This window comes from Oryctolagus cuniculus, chromosome 3 (genome assembly GCF_964237555.1).
Source record: "Oryctolagus cuniculus chromosome 3, mOryCun1.1, whole genome shotgun sequence".
NCBI classification, from domain to species: Eukaryota; Metazoa; Chordata; class Mammalia; order Lagomorpha; family Leporidae; genus Oryctolagus; species Oryctolagus cuniculus.
In genome coordinates this window covers 167496286-167521533 of record NC_091434.1, presented here as the reverse complement: position 1 = coordinate 167521533, position 25248 = coordinate 167496286, and the positions used below count along the sequence as shown (strand labels likewise).

Below are 25248 nucleotides of genomic sequence, written 5' to 3'. Positions count from 1 at the left end.
TCCCTTGAAGGAAGCTGCCTCCCTTGTAGGGTTTGCATCAGACAAAGCTGGACTCACAGCAGGGCTGGAACACAGGCACTCCTGTATGGGATGCAGGTGTTCCAAGCGGAGGCTTACGTGCTACACCAGACGTGTCCTGTTTCAGAGGGCTGGAAAACGAATACCAAATAATGACACAGAAGTAATGATGCTGCTAAACACTAAGAAGGCTTTCTTGAGATCTGCTAACAAGGAGAGAAATAAAGCTCAAAACTGGCTAGCTGAGCAACTGCGGGCCTGCTCAGCACACTGCACAGAGGGCTGCTTCCCATGAAGTACTGAACGGAACTGGAGAGCCATCCTGGGCTGCTGTCTGCACGGCAAAGCCTGGCACCGCAGAGGGCACTGGAGTATACGGCAGCAAGAGCTCAAACTCCACGCCTACCAAGCCCTCTGGGAGCCAGGAAACAGCACATTAAAATGCTTTATTGCTGGCTTCTCTTTAGGAAACTGCTTACCTGGGGCCGGCGCTGTGGTGTAGCGGGTAAAGCCGCCACCTGTGTGCCGGCATCCCATATGGACACCGGTTCAAGTCCTGGCTGCTCCACTTCCGATCCAGCTCTCTGCTGTGGCCTGGGAAGCAGTGGAAGATGGCCCAAGTCCTGGGACCTCCGTACCCACGTGGGAGACCTGGAGGAAAGTGCTGGCTCCTGATCAGCCCAGCTCTGGCCACTGTAGCCATTTGGGGAATGAACTAGCAGGAAGACCTTTCTGTCTCTCCTTCTCTCTCTCAAATAAATAATTAAAAAAAAAAAAAACTCAAAAAAAAGGAAGACAAATGATTTAATAATCTGTATTGCTGTCTTAGAACTGATCTACCTCTCAACCAAACATCCCCCAGCTCTACCCCTTCCTATGGTTGCTGCTGACTCTACAGCCCTCAGAAAAAACCCACACAGAATTGTTTTCTGGCAAGCTTGACTATGTTTGAGGACAACTGTTGCATATTAGCAAACTTCATTCCAAATGATGACTCTAATGTAGATGATTAACTAGAACCATCCTTTGAATTTTGTTTTAAAATTGTGAGCTGAGTTCCAGTTCCAGATCTCTCTACCTGACAGAGAAAGGCAGGCAACGATAGGTTTTGCATGAAGGTATTTCTCTATGTACCACCAGAAAATCAAATTTACCTTAACATCTAATGACTCAGATGATTTTTACCACTGGTTACAACTGAAAGTAAATTTAGTCATTTGGAATTGGGATTAAATTCACATTCTTCAAGGGAAGAGACATTTCTAAGGCCGTACTATTTTTGTTGAAGGAAAAAAAAAGGAATACCAGTAAGTTCATGATCATTGAAGCTATTCCTAATATGACTACATCAATAACTGAAAGTCAATTCTTAACACAAATTCCAGATTCAATAGCATATCAATACTGTTCATAGGAGGTGGGACCAGAAGAAAATAGGCTAAAAAAATACCATAAAGACTATAGGCAAACTGGAACGTCTGTTTGTATGCTGAATTCCATGAGCTCTCCTATAAAACTGCTCCTTTACCAACAGTTGTATGACAGTGCTTCCTAGTGCCAGGAAAGGGAATCAACATGGACTCTTCCATCAAAGCTGCCCCAGGGTGGGCACTGCCTCATGGTTAAGACACAGCTACAATGCCTGCAGCCCACTCTGGAGTGCCCGGGTTCAACTCCTGGCTCCAGCTTCAGTGAGGACTCTAGGAGGCAGCAGGTGATGGCTCCTGTGGTTGGGTCCACGTTGCCATGTGAGGGACCTGGATTGAGTTCCTGGCGTCAACCAGGCCCAACCCTGGGCATGGCAGGCATGGAGGGAGTAAATCAGAGACTGGGAGCATTCTGCCTTTCCCAAATTTCAAGAAAAAAGAGCTGCCACAGCAATCATCACTACCCTCAAATGAAAATGATTTAAGTGTTTGTTGCAGTATCTCAATGTTATTAATTCTGTAACATACAACTTCAATTTCACTAACCCCCATCATAAACAAGAATGTAAACGTGGAGAGCATGTTTGCTTCACAACAACGTTGATCTTTCTTTCAAGCAGCAGCCATGCTACAGGAATCCCATCAAGTCTATGGCTGTAACGGTCAAGAACAGCGATAGGAGCTGAGAAAAATCAATGTAAACAATTCACACTATTTGGTGAGTAGGAGCAAACCGAGGTTAAAAAAATGTGTTAAGTGCAATCTCTAAAATAGTATTTATTCAGAAAAAGAAAAGGAGCGTTTGGTGAGAAATCAATATATTGCGATAATGAGTGCCCCGCCCCTGTGATGACAACAGCAGCATTTAGCTGAGCTGGTTCGCTCCTTATTATTTCAACAAACTTAGAAGACTTCCACCTTCAGCTGACATACCTCTAGACTGCAACTTTGGGATAACCAAGTCATCTCAGCATTAAACACATCACAGGTGTTACTTGACTAAAACAAAACAAAAACATTTTAGTTAAAAAAAAGAGTCCAGATTTCATCTCTAAGTACTGTCATATGCAGACCCGCTATGCTCTCCCATGACTACAAACTGTCTCCAGGGAAGCCTGCACATCCCAGATCGAGGACGAGCCACTGTGAGAATTCACATGAGAATCTGTCACAGCATGAGACTGCGGACAGACATGTATTCTAAAGCAAAGAAGGGTTAGGAAGATGTATTGTATTGCCACATGACTTTCTTCAGAGTACACACAGTAACGATTCCTCCCACCGAAACCACTGCCAACTGTAATTCTCACCTTTTGCAAAACATTCAACCAGCTAAGGGATTTCCCAGAACGAAAGCAAAAACTCAGGAAAAAAATTAGACGGCCCACAATTACCCAATGAATTCCATGTGGTGTTCAGGATAATTTTATGGCAAACTCTTTATGTAATTACCGTAACATTTAATATAATTCACAGAATAAAATGAGGCACATACTCCTTGCTAAGTGCTTTTTGATTATTCTCAACCTCTCACTAAATGATTCAGTGCCTCAAGCTAGTTTTCACTGTAAGTTAGATTCTGAAGCGGCACTTCATGAAGCGGAACTGTTAACGGATCTCCACACAGCACTTGGAAGGCAGCTGTGGAGAGCCACTGGACTGATAAGGTGGCACACACAGTGTTATTTCACTTGAGGATGCAGTTTTTACACACTTCAACCAGTCATCATGCTCTCAATTGGAAAAGATCGAGGGACTTAATTTTCTAACAGCTTTTACTTACTAGACACAGGTCAGTTTTAGAGTTTAGTCTAAAAACATGACCTTGACAGAGGTTGACACTGTTTGTCAGCTTTAGCACACAGGAAGGTGCTCAACTCTCAAGTCCTCGACTGCAGAGAATGATATACTTTGAATTAATCAAGCTGGCCATGTGAGGTTTCTGCCGTTTCACAAGACACCTTGCAAATGCATTTGAGAAGTGTCTTGCAAATCAGATCATTTCTCAAGAAGCACAGGCACTGCAAATGATGTGAGATCTACTTTATTTCTCGCTGAAAATAATATATTCCACTGGGAAAAAGAAATAGGAGAGAAGTTGAAGCTAAGGACAAAATTAAGCAAACCATGTCCCGATAATTACGTGTCTAAAGCATCAGCCAGTATTTCGATTCAGGACTCACTAAGTTAAAAATCAAAGAAATTTTAAGTAGTAAAGCATATATGTAGTTACCTAAACAAAACTTATCTATCCAAATACAAATTATAAACTTAAATTACAGTACACTACTGGAATTCTTGGAAATACACACAGTTCCTCACTAACTCCGTGACTGAGACCAGGGTTCTAAGGTGAAAATAATGTGAGCGCTTGCAGTCCTGCTTATGGGTACATGAGGCCTGCATTCCTGGCAAACATTCCAGTGATGCCCCACGAAGCCGACTTCTCTAGTGGACTGCCGCCTCACTTCGGAAATGGGCCACCATGATTCAACTCCATTTCAACACGGTAGTGCAAAAAATTCCAAAAAACGAAGGGGGAAATTTCCATCTACACAAAGTGAGGAAAGATGAAACTGAAACAAGCACATATTTATTTAAAGCAGATTTTAAAAACAAAAGCCAGTAGACATGATTAGGGGAAAACAAAACCAAAATCACTGAGGTCAAGAATTGAGTTTCCTCCAAATAATTTGAGTGTAAGGAACTGACCAAAAAAGTTATAAAAGCACTATAAACAAAAGGCAAGGGCAGCCAGCTTCATTTGGTTAATGTTTTAAAGTACCAGGATTCACAGTAAGCAAAACCAGAGCTTCTAAATCTAGACAGTCGTATCAGGTTCCTCCCTGTCAACCTCTGACTTGCACCTGTCTTCACAAAATGAGATTCATCAGGCTACCATATTAGTTACACTGATATTTTTTGTCCTGGACTGTTACTCAGGGGAATCATTTTATGGAACTGTACAAGTGCAAGTAAACTGTATTTATTTAACTATAATCGATTGGTCACTCCACATCTACACAATCTGGAACCTGCTGAAATACAGAATACATTTCACAAGGTAAGGTAGGGAATAGCTTGTGTAAGAAATCACTACTGACTGCTCTGGGATAACTGGAAAGCCACCGATGGCTCAAGATAGAACCAGCAAAAATACCTGTGTCCATAAAGACAGAGGGAAGATGGATCTCAAAGTCTGACTCCTACACATGACACTTCTTCAAAGTGCAGGTCACTCTGTTCTCTCTGGTGACGCCTAACCTTGCCACACAGGCACACACTCAGTTCCATGAGTCATTCAGTCTTAAGAGCTGACTGACGGACACTTACTATACTGAGTCTGCTTCCAGCACGGTGGCTGTCGGGCGCACACAGCACTCTGGCTGAGCAAACGTGAACACTGACCAGGTGCCGCTTTCCCACACTGCACTCCACAGCACCTTGCTGCAAGATACGTGCCTCACCCCCTGCAAACCAACTGGAATTGTGGCAAAGACCATCTGTCATGCCTTTCTGTTTAATGAAAAAATATTCTGCTTTTTCTCCATTTAAAAAAGCCCAGGATCTGCTGCTAGCTGCACACCAGTGGACAATCACAAACCATTATTCTTCAAAATATCAGTATACAGAAGCAGATGTACAGAGCCAATGTGTATGGGGAAGAAAGAAAGGGGTGGCTTTAGAAATGGGCTTCCCAAATGAAAATGCTACAAAGACACAGCACAAACCAACCTGTGCCCTAGAGCCACTGTCTTCCAAAACGGCTACAAAGAGATGAAGGACACCTTAGTCACCCTAGATCCCTCCTGCTTGTCATTTCTGGAATGGCTCTTAAAGGTTCCACACTAAGGTCTCCTCAGTTTAAAGTTCTGTGACTTAAAGCCAGATGATACTATAGTATCCACTATAAAATGTATCACTGTAGAAATATTACACACCAATCTCAGATGGGTGTCCAGGTCAGTCTTGGATTTCGCTTCTTTGTTCTATGGCAAAGAGTGCAAACTTGAGCTCTCGGTTCTGCCTATTATTTACTGTGCTACAACACTGACACAACATCACCTTCACGTACAGCCACCGTCGTACAGTACTACGTATCTGTTGAGAACGAGGTAAACAAGCGACACCACTCACAAGCAGTTGTGTGATGTGAGATAAAAGTGAAATCGGAAGGGAAGAAAAAGAAGAAAGCTAGCCAAAAAAATCCAGCAAAGTCCAAAGTTCTTACAGCACTGAGTCTGTTAACAGTGCTCAGCTCCCCAGTTTAAAAAAAGAAAGAGAAATAAAATTCAGAGAAGGGTGAACTGCCTATTTTTTTCTCTTATATTCATTAATTCTTAAAAGTTAAAGTAAGAAAAAATATATGTATATATTTAAATGGAAAGTATACCAATTTCACTTTATTAGCCTAGTTTGGGAATAGGACGAGGAGAAGGGGGTTGCGGTCAGGCGTGAAAGAAGAGGATTGAAACTCGTGACGGTAAAGATCCCTTGCAGGCTCTGGTGCAGGCCTCCATCACAGCGCAGCGGCAGCCCAGAGTCGCAGTCCAAGACGAAGCAGGCTCCGTTCTGCACGTCCCCATCGAGCGGCCCTTCGGTTACAGCGTGATGAGGTCTACCAAGTTGCCTTTGGGTGGAGTCATACTGTCAGGAAAGAAATTTACTAAGGTGTCAAAGAGCTGAGTTCGTTGAGCATAGGTGTGATCCACATCGGAAAAGCCTGGGGCAGAAGAGAGAAAAGAAATTCAGCCACTGTGTTTAAAACTCAACCTGTACCAGACACGCTCTTCGAAACCAGCAGCAATGAGTAACGGACAGACCAGATTCTACTGAATCGTTCCCGGTTTCTCTACCCGGCAGTGGTCTGATCCCAGTAAAGGAACCAGACTTTCCTTTCAGCCCTTCTGTTTCCCCTAAATCTGCGGTACTCCTGCTCATGTCAGGGCTGTTATGGGACCACCTGTGACTACAAGGATGCGCCTGCTCCCTTCAGGGTTGTTGTGGGACCACCTGTGACTACAAGGGTACTCCTCGCAAGACTGGCGCTTCAGGAACCAGGTCACAGCTTTCTCCTCTCTCCCTTCCAAGGCTATTCCTCTGCTGGCCAGCGCTGAGGAAATCCCACTCCTCTTTTCTGAATCATTAATGCTTCAGACCCACTAAAAGTTTTTTGATAATAAAAATATAATAAAGTCAAAATGAAAGGGATCTTTAGAAAATGGTGTAAAACCAGTAAGGCCCTTGGAGCTGGAAGTAGACTCAGAGAATTGAATGAAAACATAGATGACTGAAGAAAGAAAGACACATACACTATATATCTGGCACATAGTAAATAACTATACATTTATGGTTCTACTACATGCCTCGAGACTGGCATGCTCCTTCTCACTGAATTTTTTTTAAAGATTTATTTATTTATTTGAAAGAGTTATACAGAGAGAGGAGAGGCAGAGGCAGAGAGAGAGAGAGAGAGAGAGAGAGGTGTCTTCCAACCAACGGTTCACTCCCCAAATGGACACAACGACCAGAGCTGTGCCGATCCGAAGCCAGGAGCCAGGAGCCTCCTCCTGGTCTCCCATGTGGGTGCAGGGGCCCAAGGACTTGGGCCAACCTCCACTGCCTTCCCAGGCCATAGCAGAGCTGGATCGGAAGTGGAGCAGCCAGGTCTCTAACTGGCGCCCATATGGGATGCCGGCACTTCAGGCCAGGGCATTAATCCGCTGTGCCACAGCGCTGGCCACTCTCATTTTTTTTTTTTAATTTATTTATTTGTTTTCATTTTACTTGAAAGGCAGACAGAGCTCCTCCATCTGCTGGTTAACTCCAGAAATGCCCACAACAGCCAGGGCAGGAACCTGGAACTGCTTCCAAGTCTTCCTTGTGGGTGGCAGGCACCCAAGCACTTGAGCTGTCACCTGCTGTCTCCCAGGGAGTCCATCAGCGAAGCTGGACCTGGAAGCAGAGGAGGCGGGACTTGCCCGGACCTTAAAGCAGCATCTTAACCACTGCACCAAACACCTGCCTCAGGTTGTGTTTTTTAAATTTTATTATGGTTGTTGTTTCAAGTTTGAAGGAAAATGGTTACTTCTTTGAGTTGAGTTTAAGATTCAATAAAACCTACTATCATATCACAGAAATGAATGGAAGGAAATACTCCAAAAATATCAACGAAGTTACCTCTGAGTGGTGAGACTATAATTTTTTCCTGTTTCATACTTTTCTAAATTTCTAAACTCCTTTATTTTCAACTCTTTATTTTGAAAAATTTTAAGCCCACAGAAAAATTTCAAGAATAGTACAACATTCATATATTCTTCACTTAGATTCATCAATGAACATTCTGTCAAATATGCTGTGTGTGTGTGTGTGTGTGTGTGTGTGTGTTGTGGTATGTGAATCCCAATCTTTTCATGGAACTCTTTGAAAGTAAATCACAGGCATTCACTCTTCAAAATTTGAACTAATTTCAGCCAATATACTTTACATAACCACTATATTATGAGGGTGCTTCAAAAGTTCATGGAAAGGCAAAAACTCTCATTTTCCCCTGGCATATAAGTTTTCAAATTTGCACTATTTCCAGTAAATGTATTATTACATTAAAAGCTCCTGTAAACAAGTGGGTTGCAGATAAGAGGCTGAAGAAAAGACCTTGCTGAATCTAAGCTTAGTGCACAAAGCAAAAGTATAAAGTTAAAAGGACACAGAAAATGATGAGAAATTCTGAAGACTTTTAATTCATGAGTGGCAACAATTATCAAAAGGCACTGTTTGAGGGCCGGCGCTGTGGTGTAGCAGGGAAAGCCACTGCCTGCAGTGCCAGCATCCCATACAGGTACTGAGTCGAGTCCTGGCTGTCCTACTTCTGATCCAGCTCTCTGCTATGGCCTGGGAAAGCAGTGGAAGATGGCCCAAGTCCTTGGGCCCCTGCACCTGCGTGGGAGACCCTAGGAGGTTAACATAAATTGGAATAATTATGAAGGAAATGAGTCTGAAAGCTTGGCTGAGGCTAGTGAACTAGAGGATAGAAGGTATTCGTGCGCTCCCTCTCTCTCCCTCTCTCCTCTCCCCCCCTTCTCATGCCTTTCAAATAAAATAAAAATAAAGCAAGAAAAAATTTTAAATAGTATGTATAATAGGTATGTTGGAAAATTTCAATACTATTGCTCAACTCTTAGAAAAATAGTAAGAGCACAGCTTCAGGGCACCAATATGCATTCTCTGTGTAACTACATTTTATTATGACAAGCGGAAAGCTAGAAATCCCCATAATCAAATGACAACTATCTTGGTAAGAAACTGGAGCTACCAATGAGTTATCCTAACATAAATACCCATGAAAGTTTACCTGACTATGACCCTGGGTACTGACAACTAAACAGGCTCCCCATTTTATTATAGCCTAGTTTAACTGCTTGAATGCTTTACAAATGGTAACTGCAGAGTCAGTAGGGAGTCATGAGTGCAGAGGAAGACTAAGTGAGGTCACAGTGAGAAGACGGCCATCCGCAAGCCAAGGAGAGAGGCCTCAGGAGAGACCAACACTGCTCACATCTGGATCCTGGTCTTCTTGCCTCCACAACTAGGAAATAAATTCGCTGCTTAAGAAACCAGTCTGTGGTATTTTGCTATGGCAGCCCAAGCATACTGACACACTGTACTTATGTGGTAGGGGCCGGTGCTGTGGTATACCGGGTAAAGCTGCCGCCTGAGGTGCTGGCATCCCATATGAGTGCCGGTTCGAGTCTCAGCTATTCCACTTCCAATTCAGTTTCCTGCTATGGCCTGGGAAGGCAGTGGAGGGTGGTCCAGGTGCTTTGGCCCCTGCACCCGTGTGGGAGACCCTGAAGAAGCTCTTGGCTCCTGGCTTTGGATTGGCCCAGCTCCAGCCATCGTGGCCATTTGTGGAGTGAACCAGTGGATGGAAGACTTTCTCTCTACCCCTGCCTCTTTGTAACTCTACCTTTCAAATAAATAAATAAATCTTTAAAAAAAAATGTGGTAGTTGTTAACACCTATTTTAACAAGTGAGTCACTTTCCAGTTTCTGATTAAAATGCAGTTTAAATATTCTTTAGAAAGCAAATGAGAGTATTACTAAATGAAGACTATGTTTGGGGCCGGTGCTGTGGCATAGCAGATAAAGCCTCTGCCTGCAGCACCAGCATCCCATATGGGTGCCAGTTTGAGTCCCGGCTGCTCCACTTCCGATGCAGCTCTCTGCTATGGCCTGGGAAAGCAGTAGAAGATGGGCCACGTCCTTGAGCCCCTGCATCTGTGTGGGTGACCCGAAGAAGCTCTTGGCTCCTGGCTTCAGATTGGTGCAGCTCCAGCCACTGTGGCCAACTGGCGAGTGAACCAGCAAATGGAAGACTCTCTCTTTCTCTCTCTCTCTGCCTCTCCTTCTCTGTGTAACTCTGACTTTCAAGTAAATAAATAAATCTTTGGAAAAAAAAAAGACTATGTGTGTATCTGAGATGTTTGAGAAAAACATGATTTTCAACTGGAACTTATCTTGAACAATTAAGATACCAAGTAAAAATTCTCATTGTTAGGAAAGAGAATTCATTTTCTCTGTTCTCAATACATTCACTTTATTGCCTACCCCATCACCATTCTCTTGACACCACACATAGACCAAACTGAGAGAGAACCCGTTCAACCAACAGTGCCAATCTCCTAATGAGTATCACTAATGCAGCCTGAAACCCAAGCAGCACCATTCAGTTTAATTTATCTTGCTCAGGTTTCTATTGCTATCTGTCTGCATTATGGCACAGCAACTGGTATAACAGGAGTGACACACAGATCCACGAACTGGTGGACCGTGCGTGGAAAGTACTGCTGCGGCGGGTTATCAGAAACTTTGCCTGTGGTCTCCAAAGCACTCCATTTGTTAGATGGGCATTTTCCCTGATGTTTCATTTAGAAGAAAACAAAATGCAAGCTCCTAAATATGAAGGGATCTGGCTGGGTAAGCTATCCTGGAATACTCACCTAGAGCTGTAAAATCTGATCCAGATTTGAACAGAGCTGAAGCTAAGAGCTGAAACTGTAAAAGAGAAACAGGAACAGGTTAGCTAATTACACTGGAGGAAAACAAACTCTGTACCTGGGACTCTTCCCGAGCAGCTGTGTAACACCGGTCTCATCGCCAGATCAGTGGCAAGAACACCCCAGCTAGATGAATGGAACAAGTCCTGCGATCACCCTTTTCAACACATTCTCATCTCAAAAATAAATACAAGCTATTGTAAAACACCTGATGTCTCTGCTGCATGACTCAAACTCTGAGAAAAAAGCATGTGTATAGGTTGTTTCTGTGATTCCACAATCATGCATAATTACACTGTTAAAATTCCAAGGCCTTTTCAACAGAAATAATAGCCAATTCAGGTTAGTTTAAAACAGAAAATGTACCTGAACTATGACACAGTAAGACAAAATTACAGTATTCCATATGGGCACCAGCTCAAGTGCCAGCTGCTCCACTTCTGATTCAGCTCCTTGCTTATGTACCCGAGAAAGCAGTGGAGGATGGCCCAAGTGCTTGAGCCCCTGCACCTATACGCAAGATCCGGAAGAAGCTCCTGGCTTCGGCTTGGCCCAGGTCTGGTAACTACAGTCATTTGGGAGAGTGAACCAATGGATGGAAGACTTCTCTCTCCCTATTTCTCTAACTCTGCTTTTCAAATAAGTCAAATAAAACTTTTTGGGGCTGGCACTGTGGCACAGTAGGTTAATCCTCTGCCTGTGGCAACAGCATCCCATATAGGCGCTGGTTCTAGTCCTGGCTGCTCCTCTTCCAATCCAGCTCTCTGCTATGGCCTGGGAAAGTGCTTGGGCTCCTGCACCCACATGGGAGACTGGGAAGAAGCTCCTGGCTTCGGATCAGGCAGTGAACCAACATAAGGAAGACCTTTCTCTCTGTCTCTCCCTCTCACTGCCTGTAACTACCTCTCAAATAAATAAATAAAATGCTTTAGAAAATTATTGAAATGCTGGGATTTTTAACAAATTAATAAAAATAATTTATAAAATAAAAATAAAATAATTCATGACAACTAATGGAATATTTATATTTACCTGAAATGAGGATGCTAGAAAAAAGGCAAAGTCAAGGAAAGAGTAAGAGTAGACAAACGTGGCACTTCTCAAGGCTTTAGGAGGTGATACCATGAATTCTTCTGAAGGTATGTCATATCTTATGTTTGGAGCCGTTAAAATTTCAGGTGTTGGGGGCCGGTATTGTGGTAAAGTGGGTTAAGTCATTGTTTGTAAAGCTAGCATCCTGTATCAGAGGACTAGTTCAAGTCCTGGCTGCTCCGCTACTGATCCAGCTCCAGTTAATGCACTGGGAAAGTAGTGGGAAATGATCCAAGTACTTGGGTCCATCCTACCCACATGGGAGACCTGGATGGAGTTCCAGGCTCATGGCTTTGGCCAGGATCAGCTCCGATTGTTGTGGTCATTTGGAGAGTGAACCAGTGGGTTGATCCCTGTGTCTCGACTCTGTCACTCTGCCTTTCAAATAAATAAATATATCCTTTTAAATTGTTTTTTGAAGATCTGTTTATTTGAAAGGCAGAGTTGCAGAGAGGCAGAGGCAGAGGCAGAGAGAGAGAAAGGGAGTCTTCCACCCACGGGTTCACTCCCCAAATGGCCAGGACAGCCACCAGGAGCCAGGAACTTCTTCCAAGTCTCCCAGGCAGGTGCAGTGGCCCAAGGCCTTGGGCCATCTTCCACTGTTTCCCAGGCCATAGGAGAGAGCTGGATTGGAAGTGGAGCAGCTGGACTCGAACTGACGCCCATATGGGATGCTGGTGTTGCAGGCAGCAGCTTTACCAGCTATTTCACGGTGCCAGTCCCAATAAATCTATCTTAAATAAAAACAAACTTCAGTTATTGGGTAGGTGTTTGGCCTGACAGTTAATATGCTAGTTAAGGGGCCTGCATCATCAGCTGGAATGCCTGCATTTGATTCCTGACTATGACTCTCAATTTCAGCTTCCTGCTAAAGCAGACCTTGGCTCCTGGCTTTGGCCTGGCCCATAACTGGCTGCTGTGGCCATTTGGTGAGTAAACATATAGACGGAAGATCTCTGTCATTCTGCCTTTCAAATAAGTAAATAAACTTAAAAAAATAATTTGTGAAGAATGGGAAGCTTTAACCAATTTTTAGTCTTTCAACCCATAAATGTGTTTCTCCATTATATTTATAAATACAGATATAGATTTATATATAAATATTTATATATAAATACAGAGATAGAGAGGAAGGTGGAAAGGGAAAGGAGCCGGGGGGCGGAGGAGTGAGAGAGAGAGAGAGCAAGCAAGCGAGTTTGAGCTATCGATCTTCCATCTATTGGTTCACTTCCCCAAATGTCCACAACAGCTGGGGCTGGGCCAGGCCAACGCCAGGAGCCAGGAACTCCATCCGGGTCTCCCACGTGGGTGGCAAAGCCCTAACTATTAGGGCCATCTTCCGATGCTTTCCCAGGTAGGAATGGAAATGAAGCAGCTGGACTTGAACCAGTGGTCATAACGACGCCAGCATACCAAGCAGCAGCTTAACCTGCTGCACCACAACACTGACCCCAACTTCATTAATTTCTTACAAAAGACGTAGACTGGACATATTTTATTTTTAGAATTTTGAACTTTTAAAAATTTATGTGAAAGGCAAAGTCACAGGGACAGAGAGAGATTTTCCATCTGACAGCTCCTTTCTAAATGAGTACAATAGCCAGTGCTGGGCAAGCCAAAGTCCGGAGCCTGGAAGTGGATCCAGGTCTCCCGTGTGAGTGGCAGGAACCCAAGTACTTGGACTGAAACCTGCTGCCTCCCAGGGTGTGCACTAGCAAGAAGCTGGAATTAGAAGCAGAGCCGAGGCGTGACAGGAACTCTTGATAGAGGACACAGGCATGCCAACTAGCGTCTTAACAGCTATGGCAAACAGCCACCTCCATATGAGATCATTTTTGATGCTAACAGAAATAGCAGGTTTTAACTTCTCATTTTCTGGCTGTTCATTGCTTTCTACTGACTGTGTCTTCTATAAACTTGTTAAATCCATTTATCCTTTGTAGACTTCATGAGGGTTTTCTACATATACATTCATATCATTTATAAATGCAAAGAAATGTACTTCTTCCTTTTCCATCTACATGCTGTTTATTTCTTCCTTATCCTAGCTAGGCATCCCACATGGGTGCTAGTTCAAGTCCCAGCTGCTCCACTCCTCACCCAGTCCCTGGTAACGGCTTGGGAAAAGCAGCAGAGAATGGCCCCAGTCCTTGCACCTCTGCCACACAGGAGGGAGACCCAGAGGAGGACACTGGCTCCTGGCTTTGGCCTAGCCCAGCCCCAGCAATTGAGGCTGTCTGGGGAGTGAACCAGTGAAGGGAAGATCTCTCACTCTCTGTAACTCTTTCAAGTGAATAAATAAATGAATGAAACAACAACATGCCTCACTGACAAGTACTGTCAAGTACACATGAAAATACGGGAACTGTCAGCAGGGAGTGAACCAATGGAGAGAGACCTCTCTCTCTCCCTCTCTCTCTCTGCCTCTCTGCAACTCTGCCTTTCAAATAAACAGATCTTCAAAAAACAATTTAAAAAGATATACTTATTTATTTGAAAGGCAGAGTGACAGAGTCGAGACACAGGGATCAACCCACTGGTTCACTCTCCAAATGACCACAACAATCGGAGCTGATCTTGGCCAGAGCCGTTAGCCTGGAACTCTATCCAGGTCTCCCATGTGGGTAGGATGGACCCAAGTACCATGGAAGATCTCTCCCTCTCTCTGTGTAACTCTGCGTTTCAAACAAATAATAAAATAAATCTTTTAAAAAACACTACAGTAAGTTTTGAAAGCTGAGTTAGATATAGTCACTGGGCACCTCTACTGATCCAGGAATATGGCCAAGCAGGTATCCAAGTCAGTGCTGTTTGTGTGTCTGGGTAAAATTTGTGGGTCACCCATTTTCAGAAAACTTGTACCTGATCAAAAAGCTTCCGGTAACTGCAGGCTAGTGCAGCCTTGACCCTGAGATAGGAAACCTCCCTGACTATCATGGGCAGGACTTCACGAGACGGCATGGTATACCCATGAGCAATGTGGTCCAGCAGGTTATCAAAGAGTCTGCCACGTTTGATTACATACCACGTATGGAAGGAAGCAATCTCAGAGAGTTGAACAAAAAAAGTAATCAAGTTAGACACTGCAAAGGCAAACCAAACTACCCAGGAGCCGTGATCCACAAAAACAACTCATCACTCAAGATCCCCATTAAAGGAATGACTGGGACACACACGGTGTGCCAGGTGCTGCAGGCTGTTCCTGGGAAAAGCCTGCAAGGGCTACATGTGGACATGCAGACTCTACTGGATGAAAGTACAGTGACTCTCAAAGTAATCCGTCATTAAAGTGGAAACCTGTGCCAATGCTGCAGCGTGATACTGCCATTACAAAGCCAAAGCAAGCAACAGTTAACAGGGAAAGACACACAGGGATAGAACTACATATAATCAGCACCAGTTTTCACAGTGGAAGGTCAAAGGGATTGCAGTTTAGGTACTGCTTGATGTATAAGAATGGCCGGCAAAAGCAAAAAATGGCCGAAAAATGACAAAATCTCAGAAGCTGGTGGAAAGAAAGGCTGTAAAGTTAAAGTTATGAAACACATTGCAGATATTCATACACTGTAGATAAGCAAATAGGCCCATAAGAATATGAAATTTTTAGGAACTGTTGCTTCTATCCCATGTTACATAACAAAATAATGAAGTCATGATCATCTACTCAGTTCTTCAGCTTAGGATCTATTGATAAATAAATCTAGTGACTTCTAGTCAAGCAATACTGATAAAACATTCATATAACTAAACAATATTTACAGAAGCAAGAATTCTACTTCCACCAACCTCTCATTTTCTCCCTACAGAAAAGGAGAGTTTTATTTTCTCTCTTGAGGGATCATGACTCATGACAAAAAATTTATAATAAACGATTACATAATCATTAAGTAAAAGAACCAGGGGCTGGTGCTGTGGCACAGTGGGTTAAGCATCTGCCTGTGGTTCCAGCATCCCATATGGGCGCCGGTTCGAGTCTCAGCTGCTCCAAATTTTTTTTGACAGGCAGAGTTAGACAGTGAGAGAGAGACAGACAGAAAGGTCTTCCCTCCGTTGGTTCACCCCACAAATGGCCGCTACGGCTGGAACTATGCCGATCCAAAGCTGGAGCCAGGTGCCTCCTCCTTGTTTCTCACATGAGTGCAGGAGCCCAAGCACTTGGGCCATCCTCCACTGCCCTCCTAGGCCACAGCAGAGAGCTGGACTGGAAGAGGAGCAACCAGGACTAGAACCCGGCACCCATATGGGATGCTGGCGCCATAGGCGGAGGATTAACCAAGTGAGCTACGGCACCGGCCCTCAGCTGCTCCACTTCTGATCCAGCTCTCTGCTATGGCCTGGGAAAGCAGTGGAAGATGACCCAGGTGCTTGGGTCCCTGCACCCACATAGGAGACCCAGAAGAAGCTTCTAGTTTTGGACTGGCTCAGCTCCGGCCATTGCTGCCATTGGGAAGTGAACCAGCAGATCGAAGACGAAGACCTCTCTCTCTGTGTCTCCCTGTACCTGTAACTATGCCTATCTCAAGTGAATAAATCAATCTTAAAAAAAAAAAAGTAAAAGAACTAAGGAACTATGGAAGAAGTATAAAAATTTCTGTTTCTTTCCCAAATTCAAACCTAATGTCTAAGTCAAAACTTTATACCTCAGAATCCTTTTCTGAAAGGATCTGCTTTTATGTGACTTGAGTCATCTATTACCACTCAAAAACTTGCCTGTTCAATTTTGATTTCAGCTTGTTTGTGCCGTTTTTAAAGATTGTGTCATCAAGCCTTCTTCATTTTATTTTAAATACTCAAGAGCAAAATCAGCAAAAACAAAGACTTTTCAAAAAACTCAATTTCTGAAGTGTAATTACCACCTTTCTTTACCTCTTTCGTCTCTTCAGGGTCTGAATGATCCACAGTTATATAAAGATCGTTTTGTAAATATTTCAGTGCACTCAAGGGATCCATCTGAGCCTTTTCTTCAAATCTGGAAAGGAATAAAAATTGTGCTGAATTATAAGAACCCATCAGGAATGTCTTTCAGACCTCCAGTGGAATACACTGTGTATGAGGAGTTACTCTATTCTAAAAAACTTGTGTTTGGGAAACCACAGTAACAATCCAGCCATGTAGATGTTGCAGATGTAGACACCTGGAGATGGAAAGCAATGCAGGTGGCCTTGGGCAGCTGTGGGTAAGAGCATGCCTACTCTCCTCTCACTAGCTACAAAACACAGTGAATGTGTTAAATAATTTACATAAGAGAACAGCAAAAAAGCCCAACGTTCCATCTAAAACAAACAGAAGGAATAAAAATACTGGCCTCTGTTTTAGAATATATTTTCCAGTGGAGACGCTAGCAGATACTTCAGAAATGGATATAAGTATGATCCCTTTTTTCATGAGTATCATTAACACTGGTCAGGCATTTCTTTTTCTTCACTGGAAAGGTGGAGAGAGAGAGAGATCTCCCATCTTATGGTTCATTCCCCAAATGCCTACAACAGCAGGGGCTGCGGCAAGTCAAAACTAGGAGCTGGGGACACATCCTAGTCGCCCATGTGGGTAGCAGGGACCCAAGTACTTGAGCTACAGCTAGCTACTTCCCAGGGGGCATAACAGCAGGAAGCTGGAAACAGAGCCAGAACTCCAACCCTGGAACTCTTAGATGGGATGCAGGCATATCAGTGGTATCTAAACGGTGTTTCCAAAGGCCTGCCCCTTTACCGTTTAAAAAATAAGTGAGAAATTGTGGACCAAAGATTGAATATGGCTAAGGTAAGAGCTAGCAAGTGGCAAAAGCAGAATCAAACACAGGATCTATTTGATCCCAAAGCCGAAAAGGAAACAATGATCTCTCTTAAAACAGAAAAAAGATTTGGTTCTATTTATCTACCTGAAGAAGATAATGTACATTTATCATAGCATAATTACATAAGGATTTATTTCTCATAAATTTTCCTGTTTTTCAAAACACTACACAAAGAAAAGAAACTCATTTAATTTCCTTTGGGTAAAGAAAATGGTGACGAGCCTTTCACAACGGCGTTCAGATGGGCGGTGATGGAGCATCCGTACTTCAGGCAGGGACAACATTAGCAAAATATCATAGCTCTCTTCTACCAGACAGCACCTCGAGAGTGACTGCGACTCTTATAGCCCTCATACGAGAACCCCTAATACAGAGCTCATGTTACTCTACCCTCTTGTCCACAAAAGATTAGAACAGTGTTTTGGCACCTGAGCCAAAGGCAATCGTCCTGATCAGCAGTTTATAAAATGGCTTGGCAGTGTTCTTCCCAGTAGGGACACTCTCTCCAGGGAATCCTCTCAGAGAATCTGAAGGTGACATATACAAGGACACATAAAAGGCAGACAAAAATAGATAGGTAGTAAGCAGAAGCCATGAAATGGCAGAATCTATGTATCTATCTATGCCATGAGGTTGAGGGTAAACAAACTCAGGATAATAGTATAGGAAAGCAGAGAGAGAGAGAGGCATAAAGAAAAGCCACTACAATAGTTCTTAGCTACTCGAATTGTACCCACTGGGCCTCGCTATTCAGATGTTGAGAAAGTGCTTTAAATTCTTGAATATTCTCATAAAGAAATTTTTTCAGGGGGTGGGATTTGGCACAGGGATAAGATTCCTCTTCAGACACCCATGTTCCATATCAGACTGCCCAGTTCGAGTTGCAGTACTTCTGATCCAGTGTCTAGCTAACACGTATCCTCAGAGGCGGAGTGACGGTTCAAGCACTTGGGTCCCCATCGTCCACGTGCAGACCTGGATTGAGTTCTAGGCTCGTGGGTTTGGCCTGGCATAGACTGCAGACACTTACAGAGGGAGAGACCAAGAGAGAGAGAGACAGACAGATCTTTCATCTGCTGGTTCAAACCCACATACCCACAAAAGCTGGGGCTGAGCCAAGCCAAAGCCAGAAGCTAGGAACTCTATCTGGGTCTCCTACATGGGTAGCAGAACTCGAGTACTTGAATTCCTCACCTACTGCCTCTCAGGCATATCGCAGGAAGCTGGATAGGAAGTGGAGGTGGGACTCCATCAAACCTGGGCACTCTCATGGGATGCGGACATCCCACAAATGCCTGCCTCTGTCTTTTCTCTTAAACACAGTTTAACATGAAGTAATATATTAAGGAGTGACTTTTAGTGATATAAACATTGGCTGAAGGTACATCAAAGTTTCAATCTTGTTTTAACAGAGTTTATCCTTTGCCAATCAGACAACGTGAAGATGAAGACCTTCCCCCTCACAAACTCTATAACAAATACAGTTATTATTCACACTTAACGTCCCAAACTAGCTTCTGCATTAATTTATCTTTTAAGCACAACATGTGAAAGCCAAGAAAAGAACACTATGTAAATACATGATAGGAAAATCTAATTCATACATAGATTTTTGTGTACTCACATTCTACACAAAATATGCAAGCATATATATATATATAAATGTATACATATGCATATTTGTACATGTGCATACATACACACACATATGGTGATCTTGTGGTCAGCCTTAGAGAGAGAATATTCAGGATCAAATCCAGGTTCTGTCGCTTACAGTTATATGACTTTCATGATGAGTTATATAATAAGTTTCAAAATATCTGTTTTCTTCTTTTATAAAATTATGATAATTATAATACTTAGTTCATTAACTTGTGAAAATAATATGCAGGATCTAGCACATAATTAATTGTTCAATAAATGATAGCTATGCCATCCTTAAAGGCTAACCTTCTCCTTCAAAACTACAAATTTTTATTACCCTTTAATACTATCAGTAACCAAAAGGCAAACAGACTTATCTACAATTTAGTAGTTTAACAGCTGTTAAAGCTAAATTGCAAACATGAAATATCTATTAAAATGTTTGATTACATGATTCTGCAATTAAATGGCAAGGGTAATGATGTGAAACTATAATCATATTTTGAAGTTGTATTGTGGAGTAACAAATTATAAGTACATTCTGTAGTCATTCATATTACCACATTTACTAGTAATATAATTACTATCATCAGGTCAGGCCTGTGTTAACATTCTAGAATTGATCAAGTTTGTAGCATCAGACCTTGAGTTATACCAAGGTGGCATGTCCACATATACAGAATTTTTTTTCTGTATTTGGAAATTTTTAGCATAATCACCTATCTTCACTTTTGGTGTCTCTTTTGGAAGAGGAAATAATAAAGCAGCAGAATAACAGGGCATTCAAGAAATGCATGATCTTTGCAATATCAAAGTTGTCTCATTATTAAATTTGAAAAGAGAAAAGTTGAATCTAGAAGACCAATAACAGCTGATGAACATTTTAATTAAAGATTCTCATTGAAGTATTCTGTACCTGTGTTTCCTTATGAGGTACTTGCAATGTCTCAGTAAGTAATCCTTTGAAGGCCTACACAGCTTCAGCGACCAGAAATCATCTAATCTCATCTTTGGAGAGCAAGATTTTCCTGGATTCCCACCAAATAAATAATGAACCTATAATAAATAAAACAAACCAGATTTTCAAAAATACATGCACATTAAAGAAACTACAGAAGCCAGAGTAAAATTTATTTTGGAAGCGGTATCTACAGTTAACTTTATTATCCCAATTCATATTTTAAAAAGAAGTACTGCATTTTTACCAAAGGCTTCTCTCTTGGTTTTCCTTGAGTTTCCTTTTTACTTTAAAGCACTACATTTACTGCAATTACATTTTTTGCTAAAATGAATTCTATTACCAAAATTACTATGGCAGTGGCAGAGAGACAACAAAAACAGTGATAGGAAGAAGCTAACCCAAAGTATAGTTTGCTTAAGATAAGCAGTGATGGGGATTATCCAGTTAATCAAATGTTGATCATAATAAAAAGTGGTAACGTGTATTTGGGGATTCTTTCAGACGTAGGCTGTGGAAAGCACGCAGGCCAATGCAGTCAGGATACCTTGTGTAATTCATCATATACAAGCTGATGGGCAAATCTTGGACATGGTTCTTCCTCCTGAAGACTTTTACTTGGATTTTCCTTTGCAGCTTGATCATTCTTGTAGACACAAGACCTGCAAGACACTGTTTTTTAAGACATTCTATCCCAGAAAATTAACAGCAGACAATGTTAATTCAACTGTAGCAAGGAAACTAACTGTATGTCCAATTAACAACAGAAAAAAATGATAAATATGTTCCCATCAAATTCTACAATTCAGTCACTTTCAGAAAATACTATGAATTAGTTAGGACTGCGTTCTGGAGTTATTTCAAATGTCCAGTAAGACCAACCTACCTTGTGATATGAAACAAAGATGACTCAGACTAAAGGTTAAGAGATGCAATCAGATCTGCTCCTAACAAGAAGACTCACAGATCCATTTTATGTTAACAGCAAGTGTCCAAAGGGAAAATAATCAATTCCTTAGTTGCTGAGCACTACGACTGCTTAATGAATGGAGTTCTTGAAGTGTCTCTGTGGAATATTCACTTACAGAGCAATCACAGAACGTTAGAACTGGAATCTCTCCGTCAGTGTTTCTAAAAGCAAAATGTGCAGCACTACATCTGTGAGATCACAGGTGACAAATGGGTGCTAGTTTGGAGATGTTAAGTAGTTAACAGCCCCATTCTGCTGTAGTTATACTTTTCCATTCTATAAAAACAAACAAACCCTCCCTGCCACCCCCAAAAAAACCCCATCCTCAAGTTCACACATCTGTTTGATAGCAGAACCTAGACTAAAAGACAATTCTTCCAACTTTCAGACCAGAAACCATTAAATAACTGAACAAGGCAACAGTAAAATTCATTCACTGAACACTGTTCTATACACAGGGATTGAAATTTTTTTAATACTGACCCATAAATATATAATGTTGCAAATCAATATTAGTCTCTCATTTCTTTTTTCTTTCGAATAAGCCAATAGCCTCAAATAAATGGTATACTGGGCAAGACAGACAAGCGAAGCTTACCAACTATTTCTCACAATGTCATAAATCCAGAATGAATTTCTGACATTCTCTTCCCTCTTTTCCTTGTCTTTGCTGAGTCCAGATAAGACATGTATTTCATTCAGTTCTGGATCAATGGTTGCTCTCTGTGTGAATCCTGTCATTGGAACTAAAATTGAAGGAAAAATAAGATGACCTTACTCATATTAGATAGCATATTAGAACTTACACTTGAAGAAATTACATATGCTTATCATATTCCATGTTCACATTCACAATACTTATCTTCTAACAATATATAACATTATTAAACAATGAACAACTGTCCACCGCCTTCTCTCTGCTCTAGAATGTCAACTCCACAAGGGCAGAGGAGGTTCTGTTCACCATTTCGTCCCCAGTGCCTAGAATACTGTCTGGGATATTAAAAAAGCACTGTTCTCAAGTTCACACATCTACCTGATAGCAAAACCTAGACTAAAATACAATTCTCTTGACTTCCGGCCAGAAACCATTAACTGACTGAACAAGAAACTTCTTTCTGAAAGAAAAGATGAATGTCAATGACCAGGTCTGGAGCTAGAGGAAGGAAAGAGGTATATTGCAATTATTTTTATGAAGTAAAAGAATTAGCTAGAAAAGTGTAATGCTTTAATTAACTTATTATCTGGGCCAGCTCTAGTTTAATAGTAAAACATTCAATTCTTGACCTGAAAAGGCAAATTTTGACAAAAAGTAACACACAGGTCTGTCTGATAAAGTCAAAACCACTTAAAATATCTGTCTATGATAAACAATAATTTCCAAATATAAAGAAAACACGACATTTTATTTTCCTGAGTAGCTTGAATGCCCCAGAGTTAATAAGGCTTTATTTTTCTAAGAAATTCATTAAATAAGTGACACCATGCTACATTATCTAGTAATTTGTAGGATATTGATATACACATATAAATTTTTCTTTATCATTATTTGGAAATAAATTTAATTTTATATACAGAAAGCGCATCTTATAGACTGAGTTGCTTCACAGCATAATGCCACAATCGAAGACAATGTCATTGCCTCAAGGTGACATCTGTTTTACCTATGAAGAAATGACCACTCTCAAAGCTAAATAAGCATAGAACTGAAGAAAACTTTTAAATCAACCTAGGACATTATAGCAGAAGATGCCAGTCAATACAGATCTTGATTTTTCTTTTTCTACTTTTGCAAGACCAAAGCATCCACTAATTGATTTTTCCTAGTTTATCTTAAATTCATGCTTCCTCTTATATCCTATTCAATATATTTAGAAAACTTCAAAGGTTATCCAAATCAATCCATAGAACAAATAACTACAATATGTGTATAAGCAAAACATAATACATAATTTGCATGCATAAATACACAATACTTATATTTATACCCACATATATCAACCTAATCTTAATAATCTAGTAGTTATATGAAATGTAGTATTTTCTTAATAACCTTTAGTAAATTTTCTTTTCAAAAATTGTTTTTAGGACCAGTGCTGTAACTTAGTAGGCTAAGCCTCTGCCTTCTCCTCTGGCATCCCATATGGGTGCCGGTTTGTGTACTGGCTACTCTATTTCTGATCCAGCTCTCTGCTGTGGCCTGGGAAAGCAGAAGAAGATGACCTAAGTGCCTGGGCCCCTGCACCCACGTGGGAGACCTGGAAGCAACTCCTGGCTTTGTATTGGCTCAGCTCCGTCCCTTGCGGCCATGTTGGGAGTCAAACAGTGGATGGAAGACCTTTCTCTCTGTCTTTCCTTCGGTAACTCTACCTCTCGAATAAATAAATACAAATCTTAAAAAAAAATAAAAGACAGGCCAGTGCCACAGCTCACTAGGCTAATCCTCCGCCTGTGGCGCTGGCACCCCAGGTTCTAGTCCCGGTTGGGGCGCCGGTTCTGTCCTGGTTGCTCCTCTTCCAGTCCAGCTCTCTGCTGTGACCCGGGAGTGCAGTGGAGGATGGCCCAAGTGCTTGGGCCCTGCACCCCATGGGAGACCAGGAGGAAGCACCTGGCTCCTGGCTTCAGATCGGCGCAGCATGCCTGCCGTAGCAGCCATTTGTGGGGTGAACCAACGGAAGGAGAACCTTTCTGTCTATCTCTCTCTATCACTGTCTAACTCTGCCTGTCAAAAAAAGAAAAAAAAGATTAAAAAATTTGGAGGACTATGAAAATGTAACCAGGTATAAAATAACATAAGCCAACGACTTTTACCACTTAAATGTAAAGCCAGGAAGCTGATGCTTCAGAGTGAACTGCTGGCTTCCTGCTCACCCATGTCCCAAGGCAAAAATTGCCTCGTTCCCTACTGCAGCCTGTGTGGCAGAGCAGGATGACCTGGTCAGGCTGGCTCTAATCTTACCACCATCTGTGCACCGCAAAGAGCACTAGGACTTGGCACCAGGACCTACAGCTGTTTTGTGATTTCACCATACCAGCACCCCCTTCCTTGTAGCCCCTTGATGAGCCCCAAGACTCTCAGCCAGCAAAGTAGCAGTCCTTGACACCTGATGCCATCCATGATCATCTGTCAACAGATTAAATGCTCTGTCTCACCCCAAAACCTTGTCCTCATTATTTTGATTTAGCACCAGGGACAGAGACCAAGATTTTGGTAACAAAATGATGCTAAAGGGAGATTCAAGATGGCTAAATGGTGAGAAACTGCTAGAAGTGAACCAATGGTGTATTTTCATAAGAACTTAGCTTAGGCTAAGTAGAGCCATGATGCCAGGGCCTAGTCCCCCAGCTGCAAAGGGGCTTGGAAAAAAAAAAAAAAAAAGGTGAACTGACAAGTTTGCTTAGTAGAGATAAGTAGAATAGGTTCTTGTCTTTACGCCAAGAATTCAGACATGAGATCGAGCAGCAGAGTAGCAAATTTAATGGGGTAGGGACCTCTCCATACAGAATCTGAGAGTGCACAGTTTACATTCAGACTGGGGTTTCTAAGGGAATGGGATCCAGTTCTTCCTGCCATTTGCCCTTCCCTTCCTCCCTCTTTTCTTGGACAAAGGGTTTGCTGAGTGTGAATTAGGTAGATCTCCTCCCAAGGTCTTACTACCCAGTGTTACCACTGGATAGCTGCACTTGGCACCAGGCGCAAGTGATTCTCCTTTGGTGATGGTGGGAGAGGTCTTTCCTTGGGGGCAAAGGCTACCGGGTATGGGCACAACTTTGCAGTGTAGAATGCAGGGCTGTTTCTTGGGTGTGCTTCCAAAACCGTCACATTCCTTTTTGAAGAAAGTTTTTTTTTTCCTCAGGCCCCACATGTAACCTATCCCTCCCCCATCCTACCTGCCCAGCAACACCCAGAACCATTGTCTCCCACTGCCCTTGCTCTAGGCATCATATTGCATTTAGACTGTGACTCCTAAGGTGCTCAACCAAGGAGGAACTGGGGGAGGGACCCCTGCCTAGCAGGCTTAAAAAGAACTGAACGTATAAGGGAGGTGCCAGTTTCCACCGGCCGTCACCACTCTGGAGACTGAGTTAATAAACGCCTCCTTTCTGCTTCCTTCACGTTTCTGAGTCCATCCTTTGGTTAGGTGGTCTCAGGGGGCACTTATTTTTCCACAGAAGCTACACTACCCTCATCCACAGAAAGACAGCAGAAAAGCAAAGCAAAGACCATGTTCCCAAGGAACTGACAGAAATTTCAGTGGAGAATGGACAGAGGCTCTGCAGCACAGGAA

General features: G+C 42.3%; 1 protein-coding gene across 10 annotated transcripts in view; it reads right to left on the bottom strand.

The window, feature by feature from the left end:
• Positions 1 to 5820: 5820 nt before the first annotated feature.
• MKLN1 (muskelin 1) overlaps positions 5821 to 25248 on the bottom strand; it is a 365877-nt gene continuing 346449 nt past the window's right edge. For all 10 annotated transcript variants that reach the window (XM_070071320.1, XM_070071319.1, XM_070071316.1 and 7 more), the window contains 6 exons: positions 21558 to 21705; positions 20537 to 20651; positions 19948 to 20087; positions 16460 to 16562; positions 10445 to 10499; positions 5821 to 6168 (listed from right to left, as the gene is read on the bottom strand). In XM_070071320.1, coding sequence (XP_069927421.1) covers positions 6047 to 6168; positions 10445 to 10499; positions 16460 to 16562; positions 19948 to 20087; positions 20537 to 20651; positions 21558 to 21705 — 683 coding nt within the window. In that variant the 3' untranslated portion in view covers positions 5821 to 6046. The remainder of the gene's footprint in view (positions 6169 to 10444; positions 10500 to 16459; positions 16563 to 19947; positions 20088 to 20536; positions 20652 to 21557; positions 21706 to 25248) is intronic.